This window comes from Talpa occidentalis, unplaced genomic scaffold, assembly GCF_014898055.3.
Source record: "Talpa occidentalis isolate TD23 unplaced genomic scaffold, MPIMG_talOcc4v2.1 talOcc4.5, whole genome shotgun sequence".
Lineage (NCBI taxonomy): Eukaryota > Metazoa > Chordata > Mammalia > Eulipotyphla > Talpidae > Talpa > Talpa occidentalis.
The window spans coordinates 137,414,991-137,442,893 of NW_023604861.1; the positions used below are offsets into that span (position 1 = coordinate 137,414,991).

Here is a 27,903-nt window from a genome sequence, read left to right on the forward strand (position 1 = left end):
GTCTCCAGTCCTTTGGGTTTGAAGTAGTCTTAGAGTTTTTATGGTGACGCTTCTTTAAATGTTGTTATTTCACGTTTCTTGAAATAATTATCCAACAGAATTTTAGTACCAATGGTGCTCTCTTGAACATTCTTTAAGGGATACAGGAAGATGCTGACAGAAGAGTGTCACAGAACAGCCTTGGAGAGATGACAAAACTCGGGAGCAAGACAGCCCTCAACAGACGGGTACGGCGGCCTTTGTTCTGAGGCGTGTTTGTGTTGCTATTATCTGGGTAAAACCAAGGTGGTACCACTTGAATAAGCTTTTGTACAGATTGCATGAAGGTCATAAAAGTAACTATCATTGCATTTCCTTTCAGTTTCAGAGGCTGTCTGAAACTTGGGCTATCATAACTGTGAACTCTTACAGCAGCTCCTCCCTCTTCCCTAGCCCAGGTGGCTTTCTCTTCGAGACAGCCTCCCTCCTTCCATAACGCTTGCGAGGTGTGTCTGCACTTGTGCCCACATAGAGGCTCCGTGCGTCCCCACACCTGGGTGTTTTCAAATGCTGTAGTTGTCTCTGTCCTGCCCATCCCGGGGAACGGGGAGTTTGTATTGAACAGACGTGTTTATGGTCAGGAAGATGGCCCTTGCAGGTGAGTTGTTTTGTTCCTCACATTTGCCACCATTAAATTTGGACAGTTTACATTTTAAAAAACATGTCTTCAGTGACATTTTGATGTCTCCATACAAGCAGGGATGCAAAGTTAAATGATGGCTGGCAGCTGCTAGCACTAAATTTAAGAGTGGGGGTTCCTAGGCAGGTTGAGAACAATTAGAGGAATTGTGCTACACGTAAAATAACCTAAAAGTCAAAATACTGAATCCTTAAAATTAGACAATGGTTATTCGCTTTATTATTGCAGGATTCCTGTAAATACTGAGTTCCCGTAAGAACTTGAATAGGATTTTCTTCCCACAGTTCTGCTTACTGATAATCTTCAAGGCAGTGAGCCAATTATAAATCCAAAGGTGTCTGCAGCTACACCATGGCAGTGGATGTAGTTGCTTCTAGTGTTACTTTATATTTGTTCTGTAAAAATTCTGCCTCCGGGAATGGTAATCGTACTTTTCATTACTATGTAGTATTCCTCTCTGACTAGAAGTAAATGTCCATTAACTTCTCAAAAAGCTCTAAGTTCTGCAACTGGAGTATGGCCCATGCTCACTGCGCCCCCTCTTCCAGGACACGTACCGCCGGAGGCAGATGCAGCGGACCATCACCCGGCAGATGTCCTTTGACCTCACCAAGCTGCTGGTGACGGAGGACTGGTTCAGCGACATAAGCCCCCAGACCATGAGGAGATTACTGAATATCGTGTCTGTGACAGGTGACTTGTTTCTTACTGGTCACAGTGGCTAAGAGCTTTGACCTTAATATGGCCGCCCACTTTCTGGAACAGGCCATGCTGGGTGTGCGCCTTTTGCTCTGCTGAACGCCATGTTATTTGCGCTGAGTCTCTCTGGTGGAACCATTATTAGTCTTGACGGTGGAAATCTGCCATCAGATATACACTGCTCTTTCACAACTTGGTGATTTAAAAAATCTCTTATGTCTTCTTGGTTTTATTTTTTTCTTTGTACAAAAATAATTTTATACTAATCCACATAGCTGATTATAATTAAAGTGTTGAAATTCAGCTCTTATACACTGCTATTCTGTTTTGGTTTCAAATGATGTATTTTTCTTTTTTATTGTGTTAAATAAAATGCATGTAAGATAAAATTTACCATCTCTGCCATTTTAAGGATACAGTTCAGTGACATAAATACGTGCACATTCTTGTGCTGCCATCACACCTCCATCCCCAGAGCGCTTTTCTTTTTATAAAACTGAAACTCTATAGCAGCTCAGCAAGACTCCCCTTCCCCTGTCCTCCCGGCTATGGGCAGCTGCCACTGTAGTTTCTGCTGGCGTGATTTTGGCTGCTACAGCGCTTCAGATCAGTGCAATCATGGCATTTGCCTTTTTGTAACTGACTTATGTCATGAAGCATAATGTCTTCGTGTTGTAGTGTGCAGAATTTCCTTCCTCTTTACACCTCAGTAATAGTCCATTGTATGTACTTAGAGCATTTGCTTATCCATTCTGTGGGTTGCCTTCTATTCTGTGGATAGTGTCTTTTGAGGTATAAAATTTTAAAACCTCATGAAGCTCAATTTGTCTGTTTTTTCTTTTAATGCCCGCTCCTCCCCAGCGGCGTGTACAAGGACTCGTTCCCAGTCTATGGTTGTGAGGTTTTTGGCCTGTGTGGTCTCTTAAGAGTTTTATTGTTTTAAGTCTTACACTTAGCTTCTCGAACATGTTGCATTCTGCATGTATAGTGCTAGGGAAGGCTCCGCCGTCCTTCTTTTGCATAATATCTAGTTTACCCAGCACTTGATTTCTGGTTTTGTTTTTGGTTTTTGTAGTAGTTCCAAATGGGTATGAAGTGGTATCTCGTAGCTTTAATTTTCATTTCCCCCATTATTCGAGATGTTGAGCATCTTTTCACATGCCTGTTGGCCATCTCTATCTTCTTTGGAGGTGTGTCATGTAGGTTTTTGCCAATTAAATTTTTTTTTTCAAGTTGAGCTTTAGTTCTCAGTATATCCTGAATATTAATCTCTTATCCGATATATATGATTTGCAAATATTTTCTTTAACTGTGTCTTCAGACTGTATCCAGAATCTGACCACTTCTGACCATTGCTGGTATGTTTTCCTTACCCGGAGCATTGTCATGTCCCCTCTGCAGTAATGACCGCAGGGCCTCCTAAGTGTTCCACCCTTTGTTTCCTCTGCAGCCTGTTCTCCGTGGCAGCTGCAGCGATCTTGTTAAAATAGACGTCAATCATGTTGTTTCTTTGCTCAGAACTCTACTGTGTGTTCCCATTTCACTGAAAAGGAAACTTAACCCGGGCAGTCTCTGACAAGGCCCTTTTCTTTTTTTTTTTTTTTTTTTTAAAGATTTATGTATTTATACAAGAGCTGGGGTACAGGAGAGGTGTGGGAGGGTGAGAGGATTCACCAGAGACAGAGCAGGGGAGCAGAACAGGCAGACAACCGAACACTGCTGAGGGGAGCAGCGGGTGAGACAGGAGAGGTATCTCCTGGCTTGTGGGTATCTCCCTGGCTGGCCGGGATCGAGCCAGCACTGCAGAGGCTGCGCACAGCTGACAAGGCCCTTTTTTTTTTTTTTTTTTTTTTAAGATTTATTTATTTATTTATTTATACAAGCACTGGGTACAGTCAAAGGCACGGGAGGGTGAGAGAATTCACCAGAGTCAGAGCGGAGAGTAGAACAGGCAGAGTGACAGAGTACACTGCTGAAGGCAGCAGCAGGCGGCAGGAGAGGTCTGCGCGCCATGTAGGACCCTCGCCTGGCGGTCGGGGATCGAACCGGCGCTGCAGAGGCTACGGGCAGCTTTGCAACCCAGCACTCAACCGCTGCGCCACCAGGGAGGCCCTGATAAGGCCTTTTTTGATCAGTGTCCCTACCTTTGGCCTCATCGGCTGTTACTGTCCTCCACCCTTAACCCACCTCTGCTGTGTCCTGAAAGCCCAGTGTCTTCCCACCCAGGGACTGTAGTTGCCCCTTCTGCCTGGAACGACCCTTTGCATCCTGAGCTTCCGAAAGCGCCTCCTCGAAGGCTTTCCTTAATGGCAGCTTCTCTCTGAGCCTTTCCTGCATTATCTTATAAAAATCAGAGCTCCCTCTTTGATTTTCAACACATTGCTGCTTTAATTTACTCCACGGAACAGATCGCCTCTGTGGCACTCACTCGGTTACTTTTTTTTTGGTTTTTGTGTCTCAGTAGAGTGTAAGGCCCACCACGCCAGGCTCTCTGCTGTGTTCACTTTCTCTTTCCTCAGTGCCCAAAACAGGGACCAGGACACTGTTGTCCAGTGAGTCAGACTTGAATGAAGTGGGAGTGAATTTTACAGTTTCTTAGGAGAGGCAGAAGGAAGAGCAAGAGTCAGTGCTGTGCCAGGGACAGTGGAGGCCAGGCTGGCTGGAGTCTGGGGAGCACAGGGGGCAGATAGGGCCCGTTTATTGGGGTCTTAAAGGCCCCACATGCATAATAAGGATGTTGCATTATATTTGGACATTTTAAGGCATCCTAACAATGACCAAATTAATGTCATTTAATAGTTGTTATTGAGATATATTAAAAATGATGTTTTAAAAATGATTAGGTATTATAGAGTAGAACCAAAGTATTTTCCTAAAAGCTCATTTTAAATGTAAGAATTTCCCTAATATTAGTTTTTAACTATATAGCAGTCTTTCTAGATTGTTATATCAGAAATATTTTTAAGTTTTGTCAAATACAGCTTTGCCTGAAAATGAAAGATTTCTAAGTAACCATTTTATAAAAGCACCTCAGTGTCCTAGGTTTGCTTAAAATTAAAGGCTTATGCTGAAAAATTACTTACAGATTTAAGCCTTTGTATTTAAATGGATTTTTGCTAGTTTTTACAGTAAATTTTCATTTAATTGGGTAACATTACTTAGATGTATGTAGGAAACTACATTTTATTTTATTTTTATAAATAGATGAGTAATTTATTTGGAAAGAATTTGAAGGCGAAAGACTTGGATTTGAGGCTTGGACATGTTAATTAATCAGTAGTCCCTATTATTTTGTATGTCAAAATGTGTGTAGTCTGTTGCTCTTTTTAGGAAAATCATACAATAGATAGAACTAATATCAGAAAATAATTTTGCATTTTAGTAGATGAAATGTTGGTGGGTAGTTAAGAGGTTTCTTACTTTAAAACTGTGCTTTATTTTATCAGTTGTGTTTCTTTACAGGTTGTTTTTCTTTGGGGTGTTTTTGGAGATTAAAACTAAAAAATAATATTAGATGCATTCTTTGGGGAAATATTTCTCTTGGTACTTTGTTTCTTAACTAGTCTATGCTAGAGTGCTTAGAATACTTTCCTCATTCCCATTCACTTACACTTTCGAGATGGTTTCCCAATTCTCTTTTTCAGTTTGTTTCTTGAGTTCACGACTTTGCATTTGCTGCTCTCTTGTGGGAAGGTCCTGCCTCTCCTCCCTCCTGGCCTCAGCCCCCTCACTGCCCTGGCCGGCGTTCACCCTGCAGAGCTTACCGGATGCTGGTGTTTATAGCCTTAAGGAAACACTCCCCTAACTGCTGCTTCTAGATGTGGCGTCCATGTGCCAGTTCCTGACAGCACAGCCACATCTCACCTGTGACAGTGGGCTTCGGACTTACCCACCACTCCAGGCTACTCGAGTTCTTCCAGGCCGGGCGCTAGGGCTTCTGTCTCTGCCGTCAGTAGCTAATAAGCTGAATGAGTGGGTTTTAAGCACAGCACAAAGTTAGATTAGATGTCATCACGGCTTGCCACCACTGATCTCTGGGACTAACCCAGTCATGGGATTAAAATTAGTACATATCAACATAATTACATACATAATGTAGTGTATTCACATTATTAAATACGTTACTCATTCTCCTCGAATCTATTAGAACTTAGAGTTAAGTTAGCACAGATACAGTCCCATCTCGTAACAATGTTCAGCTTTATTTGGATATATTCCTCCTTTTTCCAGTATAACCTATATAATAAAAATGTTGACTTAATCATCATATTTATAGATAGGAAATGCAAACCTTAACACATAATCTAATTACATTACAACATAATTGTAATTTGTCTCCAATTAATTTCTAAGTTTTTTTATGCTTTTTATGCTTAAAAGTTCAAGAAATAGATTGTCAATGTTGTAAGTACATTTTAATTCCTTGCTTAACATTATTATATAGTAATTTTTAAATGTTTTTGTGTTCCTTAAAGGGAGATTATTGAGAGCCAATCAGATCAGTTTTAACTGGGACAGACTTGCTAGCTGGATCAACCTGACCGAGCAGTGGCCTTACAGGACGTCCTGGCTTATATTATATTTGGAAGAGACAGAAGGCATCCCAGATCAGATGACGCTAAAAACCATCTATGAAAGGTACTCTGTCTCAGCTCTTTTATATAACTTTACCTTAGATTGACTTTTCAGAGAGAAGTTAAAGCATTTAAAGCAAAGTGAATATAAATTAGTCTGTATAAAGTGCATTTGGTTGCTCATTCTCATCGACTCTATTATAACTTAGAGTTGTGTTAGCAGAGGGTAAAAATGTTCAGCTTTATTTGGATATATTCTTCCTTTTTCCAGAATAACCTATATGATAAAAATGTTGACTTAACAGTCAGATTGACTCTATGTATTTATAAATATGAAATGTAAACATTAAAACATAATTACTTGTTGCCATTTTATTTTTTATTCTCTGCCTTCATAGACTGTTAAGAGGGGGTGTTTCCACAAATCACTGGTGCAGATAGTCTCACAACTTGTAGCTGGTGAACTGAGAAGCTGAGTACTGGAGGAAAAGACTGCTTACATTAAATGATAAGGGATTTATTTTCCTTTTATAGTCAGCCATGGAAAGTACTTTAAAAATTTTTGCTTCTGATAAAGTTGATATTTTTCTCTTGAAAGACATGCAGTTAAGACTTAGTGAAATGTCAAATATATAGTGATAAGTTACCAATTTGTTGTCAAATTCTCAAATAAAATGATAGTTCTTTTTGTTTATCAGAACACTTAATACCTTCAATGTTTTCATCACTTGCTACTCTAAATAAGCTCTCTTCTTAGAGGAAAATAATATAAGGAACTTTGCAATGTTATAAAACTGTTGTTTTAAATCTATAAATGAAATAGTAAATCTAACAGAGCTTTCAGTGTGTAATTCCTATCTTAAAACTTGTAAGATTTCAAATAGTATTTCTTAGAGTATTGTCAGCAGGTAATTTCCCCTGTTTTCTAATTGCCATTCTTCACGTTTGTCTATTAGTTAATATGTCCAGGTGAGGGACTCATTTTAGAACTAAAGAGATGGCTGGAGCACTCGTCTGTGGATTTGTGCTCTCCTGGGGTTTTGCTCTAACAGATACTAAATGAACCAGTTGTTCACACTGTGCTGTATCAAGGAGGGCCCATAGATGGTGGCGGAGCAGCCCCACAGTGGCGCTGAGGCACAGAGAGGCACCTGCCTCCCCAGCAGCGACGCTGCAGCCGCTGCTGCCTCAGGGCAGCACATGCTTGCGTTTCTCTGGGCTGTGCAGTGTCATTTACTTCATGAGTAAGTGTGCATCACAACACAGGCTTACGTGATGATGAATGTTTGCTAGATAAACTGGCTTTATTTTTAAAATTTTTTTATTTAAATAGTATTGATCATAGGAGCAAAACAGTTGTTTGTTTTTAAATCATAGGCAAAGGTCAATTAAAATTTGTGGAAAGAAGGTATTGAACTAGAAAAATCACCTTTTTAAAGATTTATTTATTTATACAAGCGTTGGATACAGTCAGAAGTGTGGGAGGGTGAGAGAATTCACCAGAGCCAGAGCAGGGAACAGAAGAGGCAGACCGACGAAAAACACTGCTGAGGGGAGCAGCGGGCGAGACAGGAGAGGTCTGTGCGCCATGTGGGACCCTCGCCTGTGGCCAGGGATCGAACTGGCACTGCAGAGGCCGCGGGCAGCCTCACAGCCCAGCGCTCAAACACTGCACCACTAGGGGAGGCCCAAAAATCACCTTTTTAAAACCCCGAGTATAACAAGATTCACGCAGGGCTCAGCAATGCTTGCACTGGCAGGGGACCTCCCTGGTGGCGCAGGGGTTAAGTCCCAGCACTATTGCCCTGGTGGCCAGGGAGCTGACCCACAGGGTGCAGCAGACCTCTCCTATCTCCCTGCTCCTCCCCTCAGCAGTGGAATTCAGTGGATCTACCTGTTCTGCTCCCCACTCTGTCTCTGGTGAGTCTTCTCACTACCCCTGCCCCCACCAGCACCTCTGGCCTGCACCCTATTTGTTCTATGCATAAAAAAATAAAAACCACTGCGGGGGGTGCTGGGGAGGCTAGGGAACAAGATGTTACACTTATACTTGCGCTTAGCACTGGGCTTCCACACATTCTTAATCAGATGGTCAGGCCTGAAGTCATCACTCACCTCATGGGATGGAGAGCGTCGCGCATGGAGTGTCTCTGGGCAGTGCAGTAGAGGGTAGCACCTGTGTGATATTGTATTTTACTACAAGTCTCTTCATGAGGAAACAGCCAGATGACTGCAAACTGTGGGACATTCTCCAGGACGACTCATTGGCTGCTAGGGAGGATTGAGAGTCGGAGGCGCCAAGTGCAGGACAAGAGCTCTGATTGGAATCTCGTCAGAAGGAAAGGGGAGCACTGAGGACATTTCAGGGGCATTAGAGGCACTTTCAGATGGTTTGTGTGCAGACACATGTAAGTGTGCACACACACACACACACACACACTCATACATATTTACACAGGGAAGATGTGAGATCAGGTGTATCAAGATGTATTTGAACAGTTGTGGATCTAGGGAAGTGTGTTTGTGTTCTGTTCTTTCAACTTATCAATGGGTTGAAAATTTAAAAAAAATTTAAAGCAATGGAAGCACTACAGTTAAGTCATTAAAGTATAGGTTGAGGGCCTCCCCCATGGTGCAGCGGTTGAGTGCTGGGTTGCAAAGCTGCCATGTAGCCTCTGCAGCACCAGTTCGATCCCCGGCCACTGGGTGAGGGTCCCACGTGGCGTGCAGATCTCTCTTGCCGCCCGCTGCTCCCCTCAGCAGTGTACTTGTCAGTCTGCCTGTTCTGCTTTCCGCTCTGGCTCTGGTGAATTCTCTCACCCTCCCATGCTTCTGACTGTACCCAGTGCTTGTATAAATAAATAAATAAATCTTAAAAAAAAAAAAAAAAAAGTATAGGTTGATACATGCTGTGATTTGAACAAATAAAAAGAGATGAGGGTCCCAAAAATGAAGGCCCCTGGCACGGTGCTTCTTACAGTTCTCCCCTCCTCCCTTCCCTGTTGTTCTTCACACGGATCGTTTAATAAATATTCTTTGCTTTTTAACCTTTTAACTTAAGGACATAGTTTAAATGAATGAATTTAAGAGCTGTACTCCTTGGTGCACTCATGCGATTCTAGTAACCTTTACACACGCGCCACCTGAAACTGAAAAGTGTGTGTGTCTGTGTCTCTGTAGCATGTTGGTATGAAGATGGGCTTTCTGCTTACCAGCAGGCTGCGTTTTGGAAAGAGTTTAGTTTTCTATTTAGTCTTTTGCTGAGAGGTGGCAGGAAAACAAAAGATATAAAAAGGATGAAGAGTAATTTGATTTCCTTTTAGATATTATCATTGGAAGATAGGACATGTCTCTCTGAAACACTGACTTTTCTTAAACCAAAATGTAGAAGTGCAAAGACCTAGTGGCTTTCCTTGATTTTTATGTATTGATTCTAGTTAATTTTCTTCACTTAATGTATGTATTTTTTTATAACAAGATACTTTATTTGTGCAATGCTATTTTTAGATTTTTTTTTTAAATTTTTAAAAAGATTTATTTATTTATTTATTTATTTATTTATTTATTTATTTATACAAGCACTGGGTACAGTCAGAAGCGCGGGAGGGTAAGAGAATTCACCAGAGCCAGAGCGGGGAGCAGAACAGGCAGAAGGAGTGAGGTACACTGCTGAGGGGAGCAGCGGGCGGCAGGAGAGGTCTGCGTGCCATGTGGGATCCTTGCCATTGGCCAGGGATTGAACCGGTGCTGCAGAGGCTGCAGGCAGCTTCTCAGCCCAGCGCTCAACTGCTGTGCCACCAGGGGAGGCCCTTCACTTAATGTATATTTAGGGTGACATTCTTTTACCAGGGCCGTGGCTTATATGGTTGTCTTGTATGCTTTCGTGTAGTGCAGAAAATGGGGGGTTGGGGAAGTTGCAGGTGCATACAGGGACAAACATAAAAAGTACCTTATACCCTTGGGGAACTCATATATCTTTTAATTAAATTGTTTGTTCTACTTGAACATTCTTTCAAACTTAGAAAAAAGTTCCAGAGTAAGTGCAGTGCAAGGAGTAGCCATCCATGTGTTCACCGTCTTCGGTGTCAAGGCCTAGCTTTGTTTGTGTTGCCGCCTGCACTTGCTCTCTCCCTCTTTCAGTGTAACATGAACAGCAGTAGATACAGGATATTGTATGTTGGAGGTGTACTGAGGTGATGAGAGCTTTGCTTTGCTATTACCCTAGCCCGGTGTCTGAGACTTCAGCCTTGGTCTACAATGGGCTGGATTCTGGGTGATTTCAAGATGCCTATTTTTTTTCCTGAGGTGCAACTATATTTTATATGCATAGAAATATAAGAATATTTTATAGCTAGTCTAAGGAAGATAAAAAGGCAATTTAGTAAGTATCTTTGAGTATTCATTAAGGAGTTGACTTAAAGTAATAAAATTTAGTAAGATGATTTGAAATTTAAACTATAGGAAAACCAATTTGGTTACCATATTGAAAAATCATATATTGGGATAGGTTGGAAGAGTTAAATGACTGTCTCAAGTTAACCATAGTTGAGTTCTTTGATGCTATTGCTTGTCATTTGAATAATAAAAAGTTTTATTTACAGCAGACAAAAAGCAGCAGTGTATAATTGATATTCATTTATTTTATTAAAGAAATCTGATTTGGTAAAAACAGAAAATAGTATTTTTAACGCTGGTAGTAAAATTTATTTTTTTAATCCATAAAAAGCCTCATTTATTTTTATAGAGATTTGATGACACATCTGCTTGCTTTATTCAGCTGAAAAAGAAAATGTTGGTTCTTGGTGTTTGGTGAAATTGCTTTGTTAAATTATTTTCTAAATTGTTCAACTTTTAACAAATGACATTTGATACTAACACTGGAAAGCAATTTCAGCTAATTAAGTAGATCCCTCTATAAGCCATTGGAACATTAAGATGACATACTGTTCATTCAAGATTATTTTAATTGGTACAATTATTGTAATTTTCATGCAATTATGTGTTGCGCTAAAAGCTTTTGTCTAGATCATTTGAGGGTTTTTTTTGTTAACATACATTTAGTAAGAAGAAAGGGAGTAAAATAAAAACTGTAGATAAAGATTTTCTGTCTACTTTTTATTACAGCACTTTAGACAACCATTGAAATATTTTAGTATGAAACTTTATTTCTGGTTTTTTCAGTAAGCATTTTAAGCAATCATAGAGATTTTTAAAGATCAGTTCCAATAGTTTTCATGAAGATAATGTTTGAAGTTTCTGTTTTGACACTGCAGTCTTTTGCTCAGGATGATATGGTCAGAATAGTTTTGAGCTAAAGCTCATGCCATACTTTTATTTTGGTTCTTTTGCTTTATTTATTTTTTTTAAATAATTGAATAATTTTGAGAGAACCGCAGAATGGTAGCCATTTCACGTTTCATTGAAATAATATTGACGAATAGATACTACAGATACCTGGTTTATAATGTTTTCCTAATCTCAGTATCTTTAAGTTATTCAAGTAATGGTATTTCTGTACTTCAGACATTTTTCATAATAAAAGTTCATATTTGATGCTAATCCTTCCTGGTATTCAGAGTTTTCGTAAGCATCATGTCTTTCTAGTCATCTCCTGTCTCTTAGCTCTCACTAACCACCTTCCTCTCTCCTTCATGATCCGGGGGCTGTTAGTGCCCCCCCCCCCAATCCCCAGATGCAGAGTGTGCACAGACTTTTTGTTCTGCTTGTGGACCTAACTTACTAATTTGAATAGCATGAAGAATCGGACACTAGTTGGCTTGACTTTGTGGCATTGTCTCGTGTCCTTTGTAAGTATGTCGTGTGTCCTTGGGCTTCCTGGACGTCCATGTAGGTGAAGGGCAGGTTGTTCTGTTTATTTTGATGTGCCTGTCTTGGGCCTGCTTTTTCATTTGGAGAAACAAATGAAGCAGACCCCTTGCTTTTGAGTTTATGTATTTGCTACTTCTTTGTAACAGAGCCTGTAGCTCCACCCGGGGCTGTGAGAGGGGTTAATGGGAGAAAACTCTGAAAATAACCACCGCGCACCTCTCCTTGACAAGCTGTTTGTACACGAACCGGAGACGCATGGCCCCTCCCCAGGCGCCCCCTGCGTGTGGGGGCCGGGACACCCCGCCTCGAGTCCACGCAGCATGTTGGCGGGCAGCGGAGTCTGGGGCGGGAGGTGTTGAGCAAAGGTGGCAGGGGACGAGAGTACGTGGAGCAAATATGGAGGCTTTTCTGGCTGAGGAAACAGTTTGCACAAAGGTTCGGAGACCAGGTCCTGGACGGCTCGTGGAGGCCCAGGGGCTCCCCGCAGGCCCTGCGCTCAAGTGCTCCCCAGTGTCTCAGCCAGAGTTTGGGGGCGCTGTCGACTGGCCAGAGCATGTTTTGAGCCTCCAGAGCTGGGAAGGGCATAGGGATGAACCTGAGTGGGGAAAGTCAGGTAAATGAGAAGTGCAGGGAGAAGAAATGACTTGCCCTGTCTTCGCTGTGCACTTTCAAAGCCCGATGGGACTCTAAGTGTGCGAGAAATTACAAAAACTCATGTCCCCACGTGTCTCTCCTGTTGTGGGTTTTGTTTCTGAAGATCATTCTCTGTCTTCTGCGAAAAGGATGAATTTATAAGTCCACTTTTTGGATCATTTAAAATTGAAAATGATTAGCTTTCATTCCTTGGGCTTGGCCAACTGCATGACTTTCCTGCCCCTAACCAGCAGGTACATCCCCGGCTGGCAGCGAGTGGAAGGGGTCTGCCCGGCGCTGGCTGGATAGGGGTGGACAGATTGGCCAGCTGTGTGTGGACTGGCAGTGAGTTTGATTTCTGGGATGTGTGAAATGGAAATGACGGTGGTTGTGCATCGGATTGACTCTAACGATAAAGATAAATAATTGGGCAAAATTCCATAAGTAGAAATCAGGTTTACGCTGGAGTTTCCATCTTGGCCTGGCCCTCCAGCTCCTCCTCACGCTGTCCCTTCTCCCTTTCACCTTTCTGCCTGCACTTCTCTCTGCTCATCCCACGCCCTCCTACCACATTCTTTTGGTCTGATCGCAGTGCCATTACCTCAGGAAGGCTTTTGTAACCAAGCATCACCCTATTTTCTGAAGTCTTTTTGGATGCATTCATTGCATACTGGTATGTGCCTCATAGCACTTACCGTGGTCGCTGTTTTTTAAACATTTGCTGTGCTGTGTCTTTTTTTTTTTTAAAGATTTATTTATTTATTTATGCAAGCACTGGGTACAGTCAGAAGCGCGGGAGGGTGAGAGAATTCACTAGAGCCAGAGTGGGGAGCAGAGCAGGCAGAAGGACTGAAGTACACTGCTGAGGGGAGCAGCGGGCGGCAGGAGAGGTCTGCGCGCCATGTGGGACCCCCCTCCGGTGGCCGGGGAGCAGCCGGGGATCGAACCGGGGCTGCAGAGGCTGCGGGCAGCTTTGCAACCCAGCGCTCAACCACTGCGCCACCGGGGAGGCCCTGTGCTGTGTCTTTAATATTTGTTTCCTGAACTAGCCTGAACTCCATGAACTGTGACTTCCTTAGGCCTTGCTGAACTACTTGCTTGTGGACCTTCTTGGCATAGAGTATGCCTTAGTGGGCGTTTCTGAAGGAATACAGAAATGTGGTGATGTCATCTGGGCTGAGGGAGGCATAGCTGAAGGGAAGGTGGCGAGAAGCTGAATTTATCTTGAAAAGGACACTGGCCAACAGATGCTTGTTCATTGGTTCCAAATGTGGGTAAAATGTTGCCCTACCATTCTGTCCCGGTCAGGCCATAGTAAGTTCTCAGTACACAGAGATTGGCTGGAGATTACATATTCCAGCGGTTTCTGCCTTTGGTCAGGTGATACTAAAAATCAAAGCAACATTTTCAGAGGCATTTTCCCGTGACTTTGAGTCCATTTGCATTTCTGAGGTTTCTTACATGTCTTTCAGGGACGCCGTGGCTTGGAGGCGGCTTCGTGCCCCCACCCATGCGCACAACTGAATTGTGTTCATTCAGTTCTTTATTCAGAACTTTATTCAGTTCTAATTGTTTCTAGTAACTGCAGTGGTTTTGCTTCAAAAGCTTAAGAAATGTCATGTCATTGGGCATACTTAGGTTGCTTAAGTTTTTATACCACTTCATGTGTACTAGATGGCTGGGGTTTTTTGGTAATTTTTTTCTAGGTAGCTTTTTTTTTTTTTGCTTTTAATAAAATTGACTTTTAAAATATTTTCTCATTTAAACCTCTGATGCCGCTTTCAATATTTTATGCTAATGTAGAACAAAGAATTTTAAACGTTCCAAAGTTACAAGTTTCCATCAACACAAAGTACTCAAGCATAGTAACTTAGCTATTTGAAAATAGAAATAGCAAAATAAATTTCTCTAAATATATGTTTTAATGTGTAAAACAAAGGTTGCATGACCTATGCACGTCTGCAGTTTATAATACAGTAAGGATATTATGTATGTTTATATTTTTTTTAAAAATCTGATTATTGAAGGGTTCAAATTTGCCTCCCAAAGTGAATATGCCTTTAAGTTCAGATAGAGATCAATTTTTTTCCTGAAGTTATTTTTTCAACAGAAGTTTGTGATCTTAGAAATTAAAACCAAACTGCTGTTAAGAGTCTTCAAAACTTGAGAATAAACAGTAGTTACTGCACAACCAAAAGGCTGTCTACTGAAAGGCTGAGCTGCGAGGTGAGGAGCTGCTGTGAAGCCACTGCAGGTGGCCTCTGTGAGCAGTACCCAGCGGGCCCAGCAGGGGGGGGTGTTTCACTGGAATCACTACCAGGCTTGCCGCCAAGTGGTGACATCAAAGGCCTCCTGTCCTGCTTTCCCCTTTCTATGGCAGAACAACATGGAAAACTGCATTTAATGAGTATTTTAAACTCTGAATTTCAACTTTCCATTCCTATTTTTTAATGGTTTCTCAGAACATTTGTAGGCACGGAGAAGCGTGATCATAGACGAATGAATGGTTATGTGATCAAATGGTATAGTTTTTATTAAGTTCGTAGGACTTCACTCCCCCCCCCCCCCGCCTCCAGAATTCATTTATTTATTTATATTTATTTATACAAGCACTGGGTACAGTCAGAAGCGCGGGAGGGTGAGAGAATTCACCAGAGCCAGAGCAGGGAGCAGAGCAGGCAGAAGGACCGAAGCACACTGCTGAGGGGAGCAGCGGGCGGCAGGAGAGGTCTGCGCACCATGTGGGACCCTCCTCCAGTGGCCGGGGAGCAGCCGGGGATCGAGCCGGCGCTGCAGAGGCTACGGGCAGCTTCGCAACCCAGCGCTCAACCGCTGTGCCACCGGGGAGACCCTAACTTTTTCAGTGAATGAGTATTACTCCTTTTATGTGATCAAATGGTATAGTTTTTATTAAGTTCGTAGGACTTCACTCCATCCCCCCACCTCCAGAATTCTTTTAAATAAACTCTTGGGAAAAGGGTAGATGTGAAAAAAGAGGCTTTAAAAAAATTTATTCAATTGCCAATTAGTACTAAGACTTAAAGGTACTAAACAGCCCAGCCACTGTGGAACTTGGGTTCTGAGCTTGGTAAACATTGACTGGGAGGCATTCAGTGAAGGCTTCAGAATCTGCAGTAGGTTCCGGGGCCTTTGCATTCAGAGTCTCCATCCTCTGTGGCTGTTACTCAGAGTTCTTTTGCAGAACATTTGCTTCCAATACATGATTAACGTAACACTTGTTAAGATTTCTTAAGGGCCGCAGTGATGGCAACACCTCCTAGTGCTTGGCAGCAGCTTGCTGTGTTAGCTGGTATTCCTTAAACAGCCAGGGCTAGTCTCATTCATTTTCACCAGAATATTTTGGATCATAGAGCTAGTCTCATCTTGAGTCTCCTTTTGCCCCTCTTAACCTCTTTTCTAGAATCTTCTCTCATTACCCTTGGTTGAAATTTTGTCACCTAAATTGCTGTTACCTGATCACTGGTACTGTAGTGGCTAGGGAGCCGACATAGTGTAGTCCCCGGTTTCTCAGACTCTTCCTTCCCCTCCTTGTGGAAACCTTTTTGCAAATTAGATCTTATACAGAAGGCGAATAAACAGAGCAGAAGGAATTTGTTGATTCAAATAACATTCCCTAGTAAACTCAGTTAGTGAGAAACATGAGTTGCTTGGAGTCATATTAGAGCCGGAACACGCGGGTGCTTGTCACAGCTGCTCAGGCATCTTCCTGCCTCTAGGCTTAGTTTTGACAATATCATATCAAGAAATTCTAAATCCTTATGGATGCAAATGTTACCGATCCTTTAAACTTGCTCTGCAGCGGTAGTATGTTTTCAGCTAACCTGACCCAGAACCTAGAAAGATTAATTGGGAATTTTGCTTCACAGGTGAATCATCCATGTAATCTAAGTGGAAATGTGGGCGTGCGCCTTCCGGGTCCTGACCAGGCCGTGTCGTGAGTCAGAGCTGTGATTTTCTGGCTGGGTGTGACTCTCTTGGCCCAGGCGCCTGGGGTAGAGTAGTGTGCTCGCTTGCACAGTTTGTGCACAGTTGAGCGCTGCTCTGGATTTTTAAAACATGAAGCGATTTAAATATGTACCAGTGCTTCACCGTGGAAGCTAGCATCTTTCTCCATGGTGAAAGTTCATGGCTTCCCCGAAGACAGGAACTCGATGAGGATGTGTACTCGATGAGGATGTGTACGGAATGCACGTGGCCTCCCCAAACCATAGCCCCATTGTGATGGTATTTGTAAGTGGTTTTAGGTGAGGTCATGACGGTAGAATTCTCTGATGGGATTAATGTTCTCATAAGAAGGACCTAAGCGCTAACTGCAAACAGGAAGAGAGTTCTCATCAGAACGGGACCATGGTGCCCTGATCTCAGCCTTTCAGGCCTCAAGAGCTGTGAGAAGCAAATGTTGTGTAGGCCGCCCCGTTTGTTGTATTGTGGTGGCCTGAGCTGACCATGACACCCACTTTTACCACTGCCATCCCACATTATACTAGAAGTTCTAGTCAGTGTAATTAGGGGTCCAAATTGGAAAAGAAGAAGTAAAGCTATCTCTCATCTCGAATGATGCGATTCCTTACACAGAAAATCCCAAGGAACCCGCAGGAAAGGTATGGGAGCCAAAGCAGTCAGTAAAATTCAGGGGTCAGATCCACACACAAAAACCAGTTGTGCTTGTCCAGCTGTGGTGACCCATCTGAGAGTAAATGAAGACAGCCGTTCTGTTTACTGCAGATTCCAAACGAGTGAAATAATCCAGGAATACATGTAACCAGTGGGGTCAGAGACTTGTGCACTGAAAATGCCACAGCACTGCCAAATCCCAGACCAGTGGAGACATACCCCGTGTTCATGGGTCCATTCACTTGGGACAAGAATAGTCTTTTCAACAGATGGTGCTGGGACAGCTGGTTTTCTACAAGCAAGAGGAAGAAGTGGGGCTTTTTCAGTAGTGTAAAGGAAAATTAAAGTGAAAACTGTCGTAAAAGAGACTGCTTTGGGAATGGTACTTTTTGTGTGTAGGTTTTTCACCCTGTAAATATTACCAGACAGCGTGGCACACCCGTGTCCTGTGCTGGGCTCGACGCTCGCAGAGCTCACTGTCTAGAGAGGAGACGGGCATTCCACGGAGGCACATCCAATTCTGAGTGTGACTGTGGGGTGCCATCAGGTGCGTGTGCTGTGAGGGCTTGTGACAGAGGAGTCGGGTCTGGTCTGAACTCAGACTTTCCTGATGGGAACTGAGCTGAGATACCGAGGCTGAGCGAGTGGAACTAACAGGGGTAAGGCTGAAGCGGGGGCTGTTGTTCACTCCTAAGATTTTGGGGTTCTTGGTTGTCATTCCATAGATGGGATGGGCCTAAAAGTGGATTCGTTGTGTCTGTTGGTTCTAGTCCTTGGCTTGCTGTGCCCTGGCCTCTCCCGGGTGCTCTGCCGGCCCCAGCTGCCCCGTGCGCGCATGTGGGGTGAGTCAATGGTAAACGGCCACTGACCGGCAGGATATGTGAGAGTCCGCCACAAGTTAAAGTCACTTCAGGGCCTATAAGACTCTGAGGCAGCTAGGCGCTTCCGCTGTTCAAGTTTTTAAATGAAATTTATCTTCATTTTTAACCTCTCATGATTAAATAAATAGTGACATTATTAGGCAGCTGCTTTTAAATAAAGTATGACAAATAATGCCTCGATCGTAAATTATACCCCTAGAACCTATTTATATTTTGATTTAAAATAGAACTTTTTTCCATGCAATTTAAAACCTCATTTTGAAGGGAAGGGATATGAATGCCTTATGTAATTTCTGCCAAGGAATTAGTACGGACTTTCTATAAACCACTGTCGTTTGTAATCAAAATGCTTTTAACTTACATTGATGCTGGCGTTAACAAGTATTGCTGGATTGGTGGCGCAGAAAGAAATTACATTTAAACTTACTAGGAGCTCATTGATGCCTGAGGTTTTATAATGCTTTCTGTGGGCCATTTAACTGCTGGCAACTTTTATTCACATGATTTATAATGCTGAAAATTTCAACTCACTCTTAATTGAAAAGTGAAGTTACTTAAATTCTCTAAATACTAACATTTGGAAAAATATCCGAAAAATAAAGGCACATATGATTTTGGTGGCCCACTGCCAAAAGATTATCATTTACATAAATATCTCTTTCAGCAGAAGAGTTTCATGTATTGAGCTCAAAAGGTTAGAATAGAGACTTCAATCTGGAAACCAGCGGTAGACTGTTGGCTTGTGAACAGCAGTATTGTTCACTGGATTGGGAGCACTGTTCACACTCAGAGTGAAGCAGAGCGGCATTAAAATTCAGTTCATTTGTTTCGTGTGACTTGTCAGCTGTGTGTTTTATCTGAATATTTCTCGCTTCTCTTCTCAGTGTTTGATGTTGACTCCCAGGCTAGCCGAGCTACCTTTTTAACTGTTTAAGCGCTGATATTTCAGCCACTTATACCGATGACCCTGGGCAACCACTTTCTATTTCATTTGAAATATATTTAAAATCAGCTTAAATATCATTTTAATTTATTAAGAAGTAATCTCCTTCCAGCGGCCTTCCTCCATTTCACGCATGTGTGCATGAGGCTGTGGAAGGGACTTCCTGAAATTCATTAAGACAAAATTACTATCTTTATTTTCTCACCAGCACCCTATTCTTTTCTTGTTTGCTAATTTTGTTCTGTGGGTTTTCCCTTAGATGGCTTTTAATATTGGGCTACTTGCCAAGCATTGAACGGTAAAGTGCTAGTCCCAAGGAAATGCCATAGCTGACTAAAGTTAGAGTAAGACCCTTCCACTTTTTAAAGGGCATGAAAATTTTACTGCTTTCCTGAAACTGTGCTCAGTATATTTTTATAGCTAATATTCTTGACTAATTGGGAATTCACTGTTTTAAAGATATCTCCAAATGTACAGTAATTTAAAAACAGCTTGATGAAGTATAAGGGGCCTATAGTAAACTTCTGTATTAAATTGTACAGTTTTACAAGTTTTGATATTTATATATACCCACAAAATCATCACCACAGGCGGGAGAGCGGACATAGTTATCACTTCCAGCATTTTCTTCCTATTCCTTGGGAAGCCTTACCAGTCTCCTTTTTCTCGCACAACCTAACTTCACAGGAACCCCTCTCAGTTTTCTGTCACTGGAGATTGGTTTACATTTTCTATTTTTATATAAATGGAAACATACAACTATGTATTCCTTATTGGCTTTATTCTTTAACACAACATAATGTATTATGAGTCTCATCCATATTGCATATTTAAATAAATGATGCCCTTTTTTTGAAAGGTAGTATTCCCTGATGCGGACATATTACGAGTTATCCGTTCATCTGCGAGTTTACATTTCACTTATTTTTTGTTTATCATTTACCTCTTGTCTTTTAAGTTCTCCAGATTTTCCCTCCTTCCCTCTCTCTGATGCATTTTACTTACTACCACAGATCAGCACTTTGCCTGGCACTTGAATAGTTTGGAATTGTCAATATTTGGCCATTTTTGGAGTATATAGTTCAACATAGAAGTGTTTACTAAGTGTTTTTTTTTTTGTGTGTGTGTGTATGTGTGGGCAGCCTCGCAGCCCAGCGTTCAACCGCTGCGCCACCAGGGGAGGCTCTAAGTGTTTTTCAGTGAATGAGTATTACTCCTTTTTATATTCAAGCTTTGTTTGCATCTGTAAACTCAACTACCTAAAAATTAAAAAAAAAATTCAATGACATATTCTATTAGCGATTATTGTGTCTGATTGTAAAATCATGTGATTTTCCCCCTCTTATTTTTTGGTATATCTAGGTGTTTACAGTAGAATATTGAATTAAAATTTATAACGGAAAATAAAACCTTTTTGACAAAAGAAAAATGGTGCTTTTTTTCTAGTTTATGTAATTTATTTAAAAAGTATTCCTTTTCTGGTGCGCAGACCTCTGCTGCCGTGCCCGCTGCTCCCCTCAGCAGTGTACTTCGTCGGTCTGCCTGTTCTGTTCCCCGCTCTGGCTCTGGTGAATCCTCTCACCCTCCCGTGCTTCTGACTGTACCCAGTGCTTGTATAAATAAATAAATAAATAAATAAATAAATCTTTAAAAAAATTTATTCCTTTTTTTTCCCTTTGCAAAGGCAAGAAGAATCGTGTGTTGTGTTATAAACATTGATTTTAGAGCAATCAGATTCTCTTTTCTAGTCATGTGACATTAGGCAAGCTTTTACCTTGTCTGAGGCCCTCTATCCTCATGTGTAAAATACCTGACCTTTGATGAGAAGTTATCATCGGGTGACGCATCAGGACTCAAGTCCTGCCTGTGACCTCAGGCAATCTAATTCTGACCTTTTACTTGTTACCTTGGTAATTTTATAACTATACTGATTTTTTGCTGCTTTTTCTTTAAAAATTTTTAATGAGAGGAAGGTGTGTAATGTATTATTTTATAAATAACAAATTTTATGTTACAGGTAGAATGTTTTTCTACTAATGATATTAATGACCTTTTTCATTTATTTCTTATTTGAAGAATATCAAAGAACATTCCTACAACTAAAGATGTTGAGCCGCTGCTTGAAATAGATGGAGATATACGGAATTTTGAGGTGTTTCTGTCTTCAAGAACCCCTGTTCTTGTGACTCGAGATGTGAAGACCTTTTTGCCATGTACTGTAAACCTCGACCCCAAGCTGCGGGAAATTATTGCAGGTAGGTCTCAGTGGTGAATTTAATTTTTCTTCTGAAGTCTCCCCAAATTTTCCTGTTTCTAACTTAGCTGTATAAATGTCTTCTGCACGATAAAAACAAAAACAAACTAAAAAACACCAAGAAATCCTGAACCAAGCACAACACAGGAGAATTAATGAAATGGAGGCTTAGGGGCCTTGACATTCCCTTAGAAATGTTAAGAAAATGTTACTTGTGGGCCTCCCCGGTGGCGCAGCGGTTGAGCGCTGGGTTGCGAAGCTGCCAGCAGCCTCTGTAGCGCCGGTTCGATCCCCGGCTGCTCCCCAGCCACCGGAGGAGGGTCCCACATGGCGCGCAGACCTCTCCTGCTGCCCACTGCTCCCCTCAGCAGTGTACTTTGGTCCTTCTGCCTGCTCTGCTCCCCGCTCTGGCTCTGGTGAATTCTCTCACCCTCCCGCGCTTCTGACTGTACCCAGTGCATGTATAAACAAAACAAACTAATGAATAAATAAATAAATAAATAAAACATGCCTCTATTAAAAAAAAAAAATTAAAAAAAAAAAATGTTACTTGTGAAACTTTATTATGTTTCCAAACCCAAACACCCTGAGCCTTACTTTAGATTTCTTTTAGCAGCTGGTCACCACTTTAAGATGTCAGTTAGTCCATTGTAATTTTTCAGCCACCAGTCTTGTTTGTAATAGGCATGTCTAGCTAGCGGGGTAAGAAAAGCTTTATAGTACTTCGAAAATTTTAACTTCAATTTGTGAAGAACACTTGGGCTTTGGGATAATTCAAGTTCTTGAGGCATCAGTTGAACACATGTGCACACTGGTGACACGCCGGCCTTGGTGGGGGCCTGGCCTGTGCACTGGCCTCTCGGTTTCCCAGGAATTGCGAGCCCTGCGCTACTCCTGTGGTCTGTTGTTGTCATTAAGAATCTTCATGAGGTTGATGCTGAAGGTGTATTTTGTGGGAATTGTTTGTTGCTGGTCACAGGGGATGGATCATATCGTGTGCAAACCTGCAGTCTAATGTATTTATTAATACGAGACAAATGGGAGTTATGAGTAGTCAGTAATACTCTATGAATCACAGGAATCGTTAGAATAGCACAAACAACTTAAAAAGTCAGAGAAAATTTTATAGTTCTGGAGAGAAGAATCCTGATGTCAAATACTTTTCAACTGGTGAAAAAAAGCCGAGCAGTTGGTCTTTTCTCACTAGTATGTATACAAAATACTGAAATTCCCTGTCTACTTCTTGCGTTTGGAATCCCTGGCAAGTGCATAAAATCATGCTTATCTGGGAACTAAAGGAGGAGGGGGGGTGAGAGGACTAATTGCTAATACTCTGTGTATTTTTTGTCTTCTGGGGTATAATTTAATCTTTCAGATGTTCGTGCTGCGAGAGACCAGATTAATATCGGAGGACTCGCATATCCCCCACTTCCTTTACACGATGCCCCTCCCAGGCCGCCTTCTGGCTACAGCCAGCCTCCTTCTGTGTGTTCCTCTTCTACCTCCTTCAATGGGCCCTTTGCAGGGGGGGTTGTGTCTCCACAGCCCCACAGCAGCTACTACAGTGGCATGACGGGACCTCAGCATCCGTTCTATAACAGGGTAAGGACGTGCTTGGAATCCTTCATTTTAACAGTTTGTTCAAGGGGTGGATCTGAAATTTCTTATGGGTTCTGTTAATTGTTTTGAAACTGTCCTTTGGACTTCAAATGTTATGACTGAATTTTAAATATATGATTTTTTAATCAAAAGAATGTTCTATTTTAGTGAGTTCTAGATCTCATTTGAATCAGAATATTAGAGATACTTTTCGTTTTTATTGTCTTGATAAGAAAGTGAACTCCAGGGTCTGTGCTTGTATTTGTTTAAAATACAAGCTGTTTTTGTATCTGTTCCTGTACTTGTTTATAAACAAGTGTTCCATTTGTTACATCTTGTCTCAGAATTTATATTGACATTTAAAAGGATTCACTTAAATTTTGACAGTAGTTTAGTGAACCTGTACTTTGTATGTGTTCTAGCTTTTAAATGTGAGATAATGATAGAATATACTGCTCGTAAGACTCAGATGTCAATAATAGCACTAGCCCATTTCCAGAGGTTCATTTCAAGTCATCATCAGGCTTGTATAGTTGTTTACTTATTGAGATTAGCCTTAAGTAAGACTAAGATGAACAACTTTGTTGCTTTAAAACAAACAAACAAAATTAATTAATATAACAATCTGAAAATTTAAATAGTATGTGTTAAGTTTGGGTTTTGAGGTCATATGGAATATGTGTGAGCCTTCTTTTCTTTTTTTTTTTTCCCACTTGTATTAAAATTTTGGAGTTGTTATTTTATTGGTTAGTTTCATTTGATAAGTCTCATTACACTTTGATTTCTGTAATTGTTTATCCCCTTCTTTTGTTACGTGTTTTTTCCATAGCCATTCTTTGCCCCATACCTTTACACGCCAAGGTATTACCCTGGCAGTTCCCAACATCTCATCTCACGTCCATCAGTAAAATCGAATTTGCCCAGAGATCAGAGCAATGGCCTAGTAAGTATAAAAAAGGGTAACTAAAGTATTAATCTAATAAAATCATAGATAGCATTAGTGGTTTGGTTATTTCCTTTCTTAGTAAAAGAGCGTTATTTATTTTTTAAATAATATTAAGAAATATAAGCTATTACTAACGTAAGATGTATGTTGTTTTCATTTCTGGTAAATATCTTTGGAAGAAAAATGACTAGCAATCTCAGTAAGTGCTCAGTTGTTTACAACCTGAGTTGCTGGCTTGTAATGTAGTGTTTGTTATCAAAGCTTTAAAAACTAAACCTTTACATCTGCTAATTTTGACTCTTTTTAAAGGACATAAGTATATGGCGTCTGTATAGATGTTAGCCCTATTGTGAAAAATTAAAGGATGTATTGACAGAACACTTTAATCTAATGGCAGAAATTAAATAGGATAAGGAAAGTTATTCAAATATACTATGGAGTCTTATCCAAAACCAAAAAAATGCATTTGTGCCTAAAATCTTAGGTGTTCCTGATGATAAACTTAACAATTAAAAAAAATTCCTGTTGATATATTTTTATAAGCCAGGAGGTAAAATCTATAGCTCTTAAACTGGCATCTAAATTTTAAATCAGTCGCCGAAGGAAAAACCTAATCACATACAGGTTTCAGTGTCATGTTTTGTTATTTTTACATCGTGTTCATTCATCATCCTAGTTTGGTTCATCCCCTCACCTTTCACCTACACTCTTGTTTTGTGTTGTTAGGAGGTTATCAAGGAGGATGCTGCTGAGGGGCTTCCTTCACCCACAGACTCCTCGAGGGTAACGGAGTAGTCCTGTGGTGTGGAACGCCAGCCACTCGTCCCTCTGTGGCAGTAACCACTGTCTAACGTGCTGACGGCCGTCCACTAACTGCACTGTGGTGTGATGGCCACTAGTCTGAGTAGCTGAGTACTAATGATTAAGTTCATGGGTTACTCAAAAAGCTAATGTTTAACTTTACTCTTTATTTCCTCCTGCTTTTCCCCTTTTTCAATGACATGGAATGGATTTTTTTTTAAATTGTTCAATAAGGAGGAGTTTTTCCAATAGCCATCAGGAGCATGTTCAGTTGATGGTGTTCATTTCTTAGTATTGAGCTCTATTTTCACATTTGACTATTTTTTTAAGCCTGAGGTTGGTTCTACTCGTGTTATTTTTGAAAGTATCCAGAATTACCCTTGATACTACAAAAAGACATTATGAGCTAGATGGCATAGACCTAAAATGGATCTTTAGTGATTCATTTTTAGCTTAGGTGTCTACAGCTCATAAAGCCTTAGTATAAGTGCCATACTACTTTTCTTTATCTGTATAAATATTAAAGTAAAATTTCTAGATAAATGCAGAGCTGTCCAGCACATAAAGGGAATTATTTTGAACTTTTCTTTTGACAACACTTTAATGTAGGGTGTTTTTTTTTTTTTTTGAAAGAATGAACTTATATAGAAATCACTTTGTATATTAGTTAGAACTTTCTACTTAGTCAGGAGAGTACATTTATTGTGATGAACTTTAAAATCTTCATTTACTAAGTCAATGGGAAATTTAAGGCTCTAATTTGTATTTAACTTCTGCTGATTTATTTACAGAATGTTATATAAACATCATCAATTTAATCTAATGCTATGCTGAAATGTGGCATAGCAGTTAAAATTAATGTGTGGTTAAAATTATCTGCATCCTAAATTGATCGATAGTTTTTAAGTTAAAACATGTATATGGGTAGGCAGTAGTATTTTAACTTTAACTTTCTTTGAGTAGGTGTTAGTAATAGAGAAAAGAAGGGAACCATGATTCTTTTTAACTCATTAACTTTTCAGCTGAAGTGTTTAAGTGACTTCAGTTATCCAGGAATGCACTGGAAACCAGTGTCTTTGATATTAGGGGATGCTTTCGTTCATGGACCATCGCCACTGTGTGGAAGGAGACCTCTTAGTTTAGTCAGAGAGCTTGTAATAGAGATTCACACATGCAGTGCAATTCTCTGAGTTAAGATTCATCAACAAACTTGATGAAAGTCAGATACAGTGAAGCAGTTAATGGTCTTCCACAGACATGCTGAGAATAGCTGTTCCCATGTTTACAATGTGAACAGACGCTTGGCATGAAAATATCTAGTTTCTTTCAGGGACCAGTTTTTGGGGAAGGGGAAATAATGCAATTCTTGAGATGTGTAGAGAATAACCAAGAGAAAAGGTACTCTCCACCTGCTAGTGCCTCCACTTTTGTGTAATAAAATAACTGGCTATTTGCTGCTTTTTTAATATCAAAAGGTAGTTTGGCAATCTTAGTGAATACTAGCTTACCAAGCTTACCAAGCTTTCTTTGCTTTTAAGAATTTAACAATGACAATAGCATGTAAAAATTATTTTGTAGAAGACTAGCAAAAAGTAGACAGTTCAAAATGATATAAAAGCAGTGGTGGAAATACAAAGAAGTATCAATACATGGGCACGTTGTCTGGGGCCTTTATAGCTGAATCAACGTGGGGGTTAATATAAAAGGTATTTAGCCCTTCATGACTTTCCAGTCCTGTGCTAGAAAACCCTCGACATTCCTGGGGTAACAGGACTGCAGATTGAGTCCATTGCCGCTCGTCCAGCTGTCCTCTGTGCAACACCTGATGACTAGAGCTGCTGGTAGCTAATTCAGGAGATACATAAACACTTTTGTCTTACCATTACAGACAGAAAAAGGAGCAGCGACAAGCAGCCACCAAAAAGTCAGGTCATAAGCAGCTAGCCACACCTGCTGCAGTCTTCCCAATATGGTGCTCCTGTCTTTTTTTACCACAAGGAATTTCTTTCTTTCTTTTTTTTTTCTTTTTTAAAGATTTATTTATTTATTTATACAAGCACTGGGTACGCAGAAGGGTGGTAGGGTGAGAGAATTCACCAGAACCAGAGCAGAGAGCAGAACAGGCAGACTGACGAAATACACTGCTGAGGGGAGCAGCAGGCGGCAGGAGAGGTCTGCGCGCCATGTGGGACCCTTGCTGGCGGCCAGGGATCGAACCGGCGCTGCAGAGGCTGCGGACAGCTTTGCACCCTGCGCTCAATGGCTGTGCCACCAGGGAGGCCCCCACCACAAGGAATTTCTGATAAATCTTTTATGTAACAGATCCTTATGAAAATAATTGGGCCTTCTCATATAAGGGTTATAGCTCGTGAAAGTCATTGAAGGCTTACCAGATAAATGTTAGCTCCGTCCCAGTGTTTCACCACGTAAAGATGCGAAATCCAAATATGGGTACTAACATTTTTATCTAGGATTTTGAGAAAATATATGTCAAACCTTGTAAAACAGGGGAAAGATATCAACATTGGACCCAAGAACATTAGAACCAGCAAGGACTAGTGTTAATGTGTTAAAGCAGAGACACGTGTTTTTAGAATTGAAATCTTAATCAGACTCCAATTTAAGAAAACCCAGTGAGAGCAGATTCTGGTGCTGGTGCTGGACTGACCTGCTGGCTTTGGGGGTCCCTAGAGAACACGGGTAATTGGAATCTAGTCCAGCTCCATGCTGCAGTGCAGCGGAGGGACCTGGCCTGTGAGTCTAACCTGAGGCTGGGGGAGGGAGCATAGGGAGGAACTTGGCATGGGCCCAGCCCTCCATGCAGCATGGTCCCCTCACCCCACTGAAGCCGAGCACAGCTTAGTCAGGTGTTTGACTTCCAGTAAATAGAGGCTGGCGACTAGCTCTTTGCCTCTAGGACACATTCCTTAGCCTCTCTGATATTCAGCTACTTTGTGGGCCTGACCTAAGGTTTGTTCAGTGTTAATATTCTAAAAGTACTTAATGCTAATTATTACTACCCCAAAGGCTAAATTCCATAGAGCTTTAAAGACTCGGAAACCAAAACAGTTTCATGTTAAATAATCATTGTCTCAGTAGTGGGAGTAGCATCCAGTCAGTTTAGATGAATTCAGCCTTAAAAAAAGCTTTTTTATTGAAGTAACGTTTTTTAACATTATACAGGTTCGGGGTGGAACATTCTATTCTGAATCCGTGTATACTGTTGGCTCCTCTGTGGCCTAAAAGGTGTCAGTCTGTTTTGTTTTCTTAGGATTTAGAAGGATTTCTAGGCTACTTGAATGCTCCAAATACTTTAAAATTTTGGACTGTCCAGGGAAATTTTACCTGGTGCCTTGACTTTGTCTCAGTCCAGTTCCCAGTGAGCAGTAAGGGCAGTCAGAGCTGCTGGACGGACCACGTGGAGGCCTGT

The 27,903-nt window shown here is 41.1% G+C and overlaps 1 protein-coding gene across 5 annotated transcripts in view; it reads left to right on the top strand.

Moving 5' to 3' along the window:
- The window catches only part of KIDINS220 (kinase D interacting substrate 220), an 82,021-nt gene that overhangs the window by 39,585 nt on the left and 14,533 nt on the right, over window positions 1–27,903 (top strand). For 3 of the 5 annotated variants that reach the window (XM_037528554.2, XM_037528555.2, XM_037528556.2), the window contains exons 20-25: window positions 139–227; window positions 1,228–1,372; window positions 5,854–6,016; window positions 20,950–21,128; window positions 22,503–22,729; window positions 23,556–23,669. In XM_037528554.2, coding sequence (XP_037384451.1) covers window positions 139–227; window positions 1,228–1,372; window positions 5,854–6,016; window positions 20,950–21,128; window positions 22,503–22,729; window positions 23,556–23,669 — 917 coding nt within the window. The remainder of the gene's footprint in view (window positions 1–138; window positions 228–1,227; window positions 1,373–5,853; window positions 6,017–20,949; window positions 21,129–22,502; window positions 22,730–23,555; window positions 23,670–27,903) is intronic. The other 2 variants (XM_037528557.2, XM_037528558.2) reach the window with 1 other exon arrangement.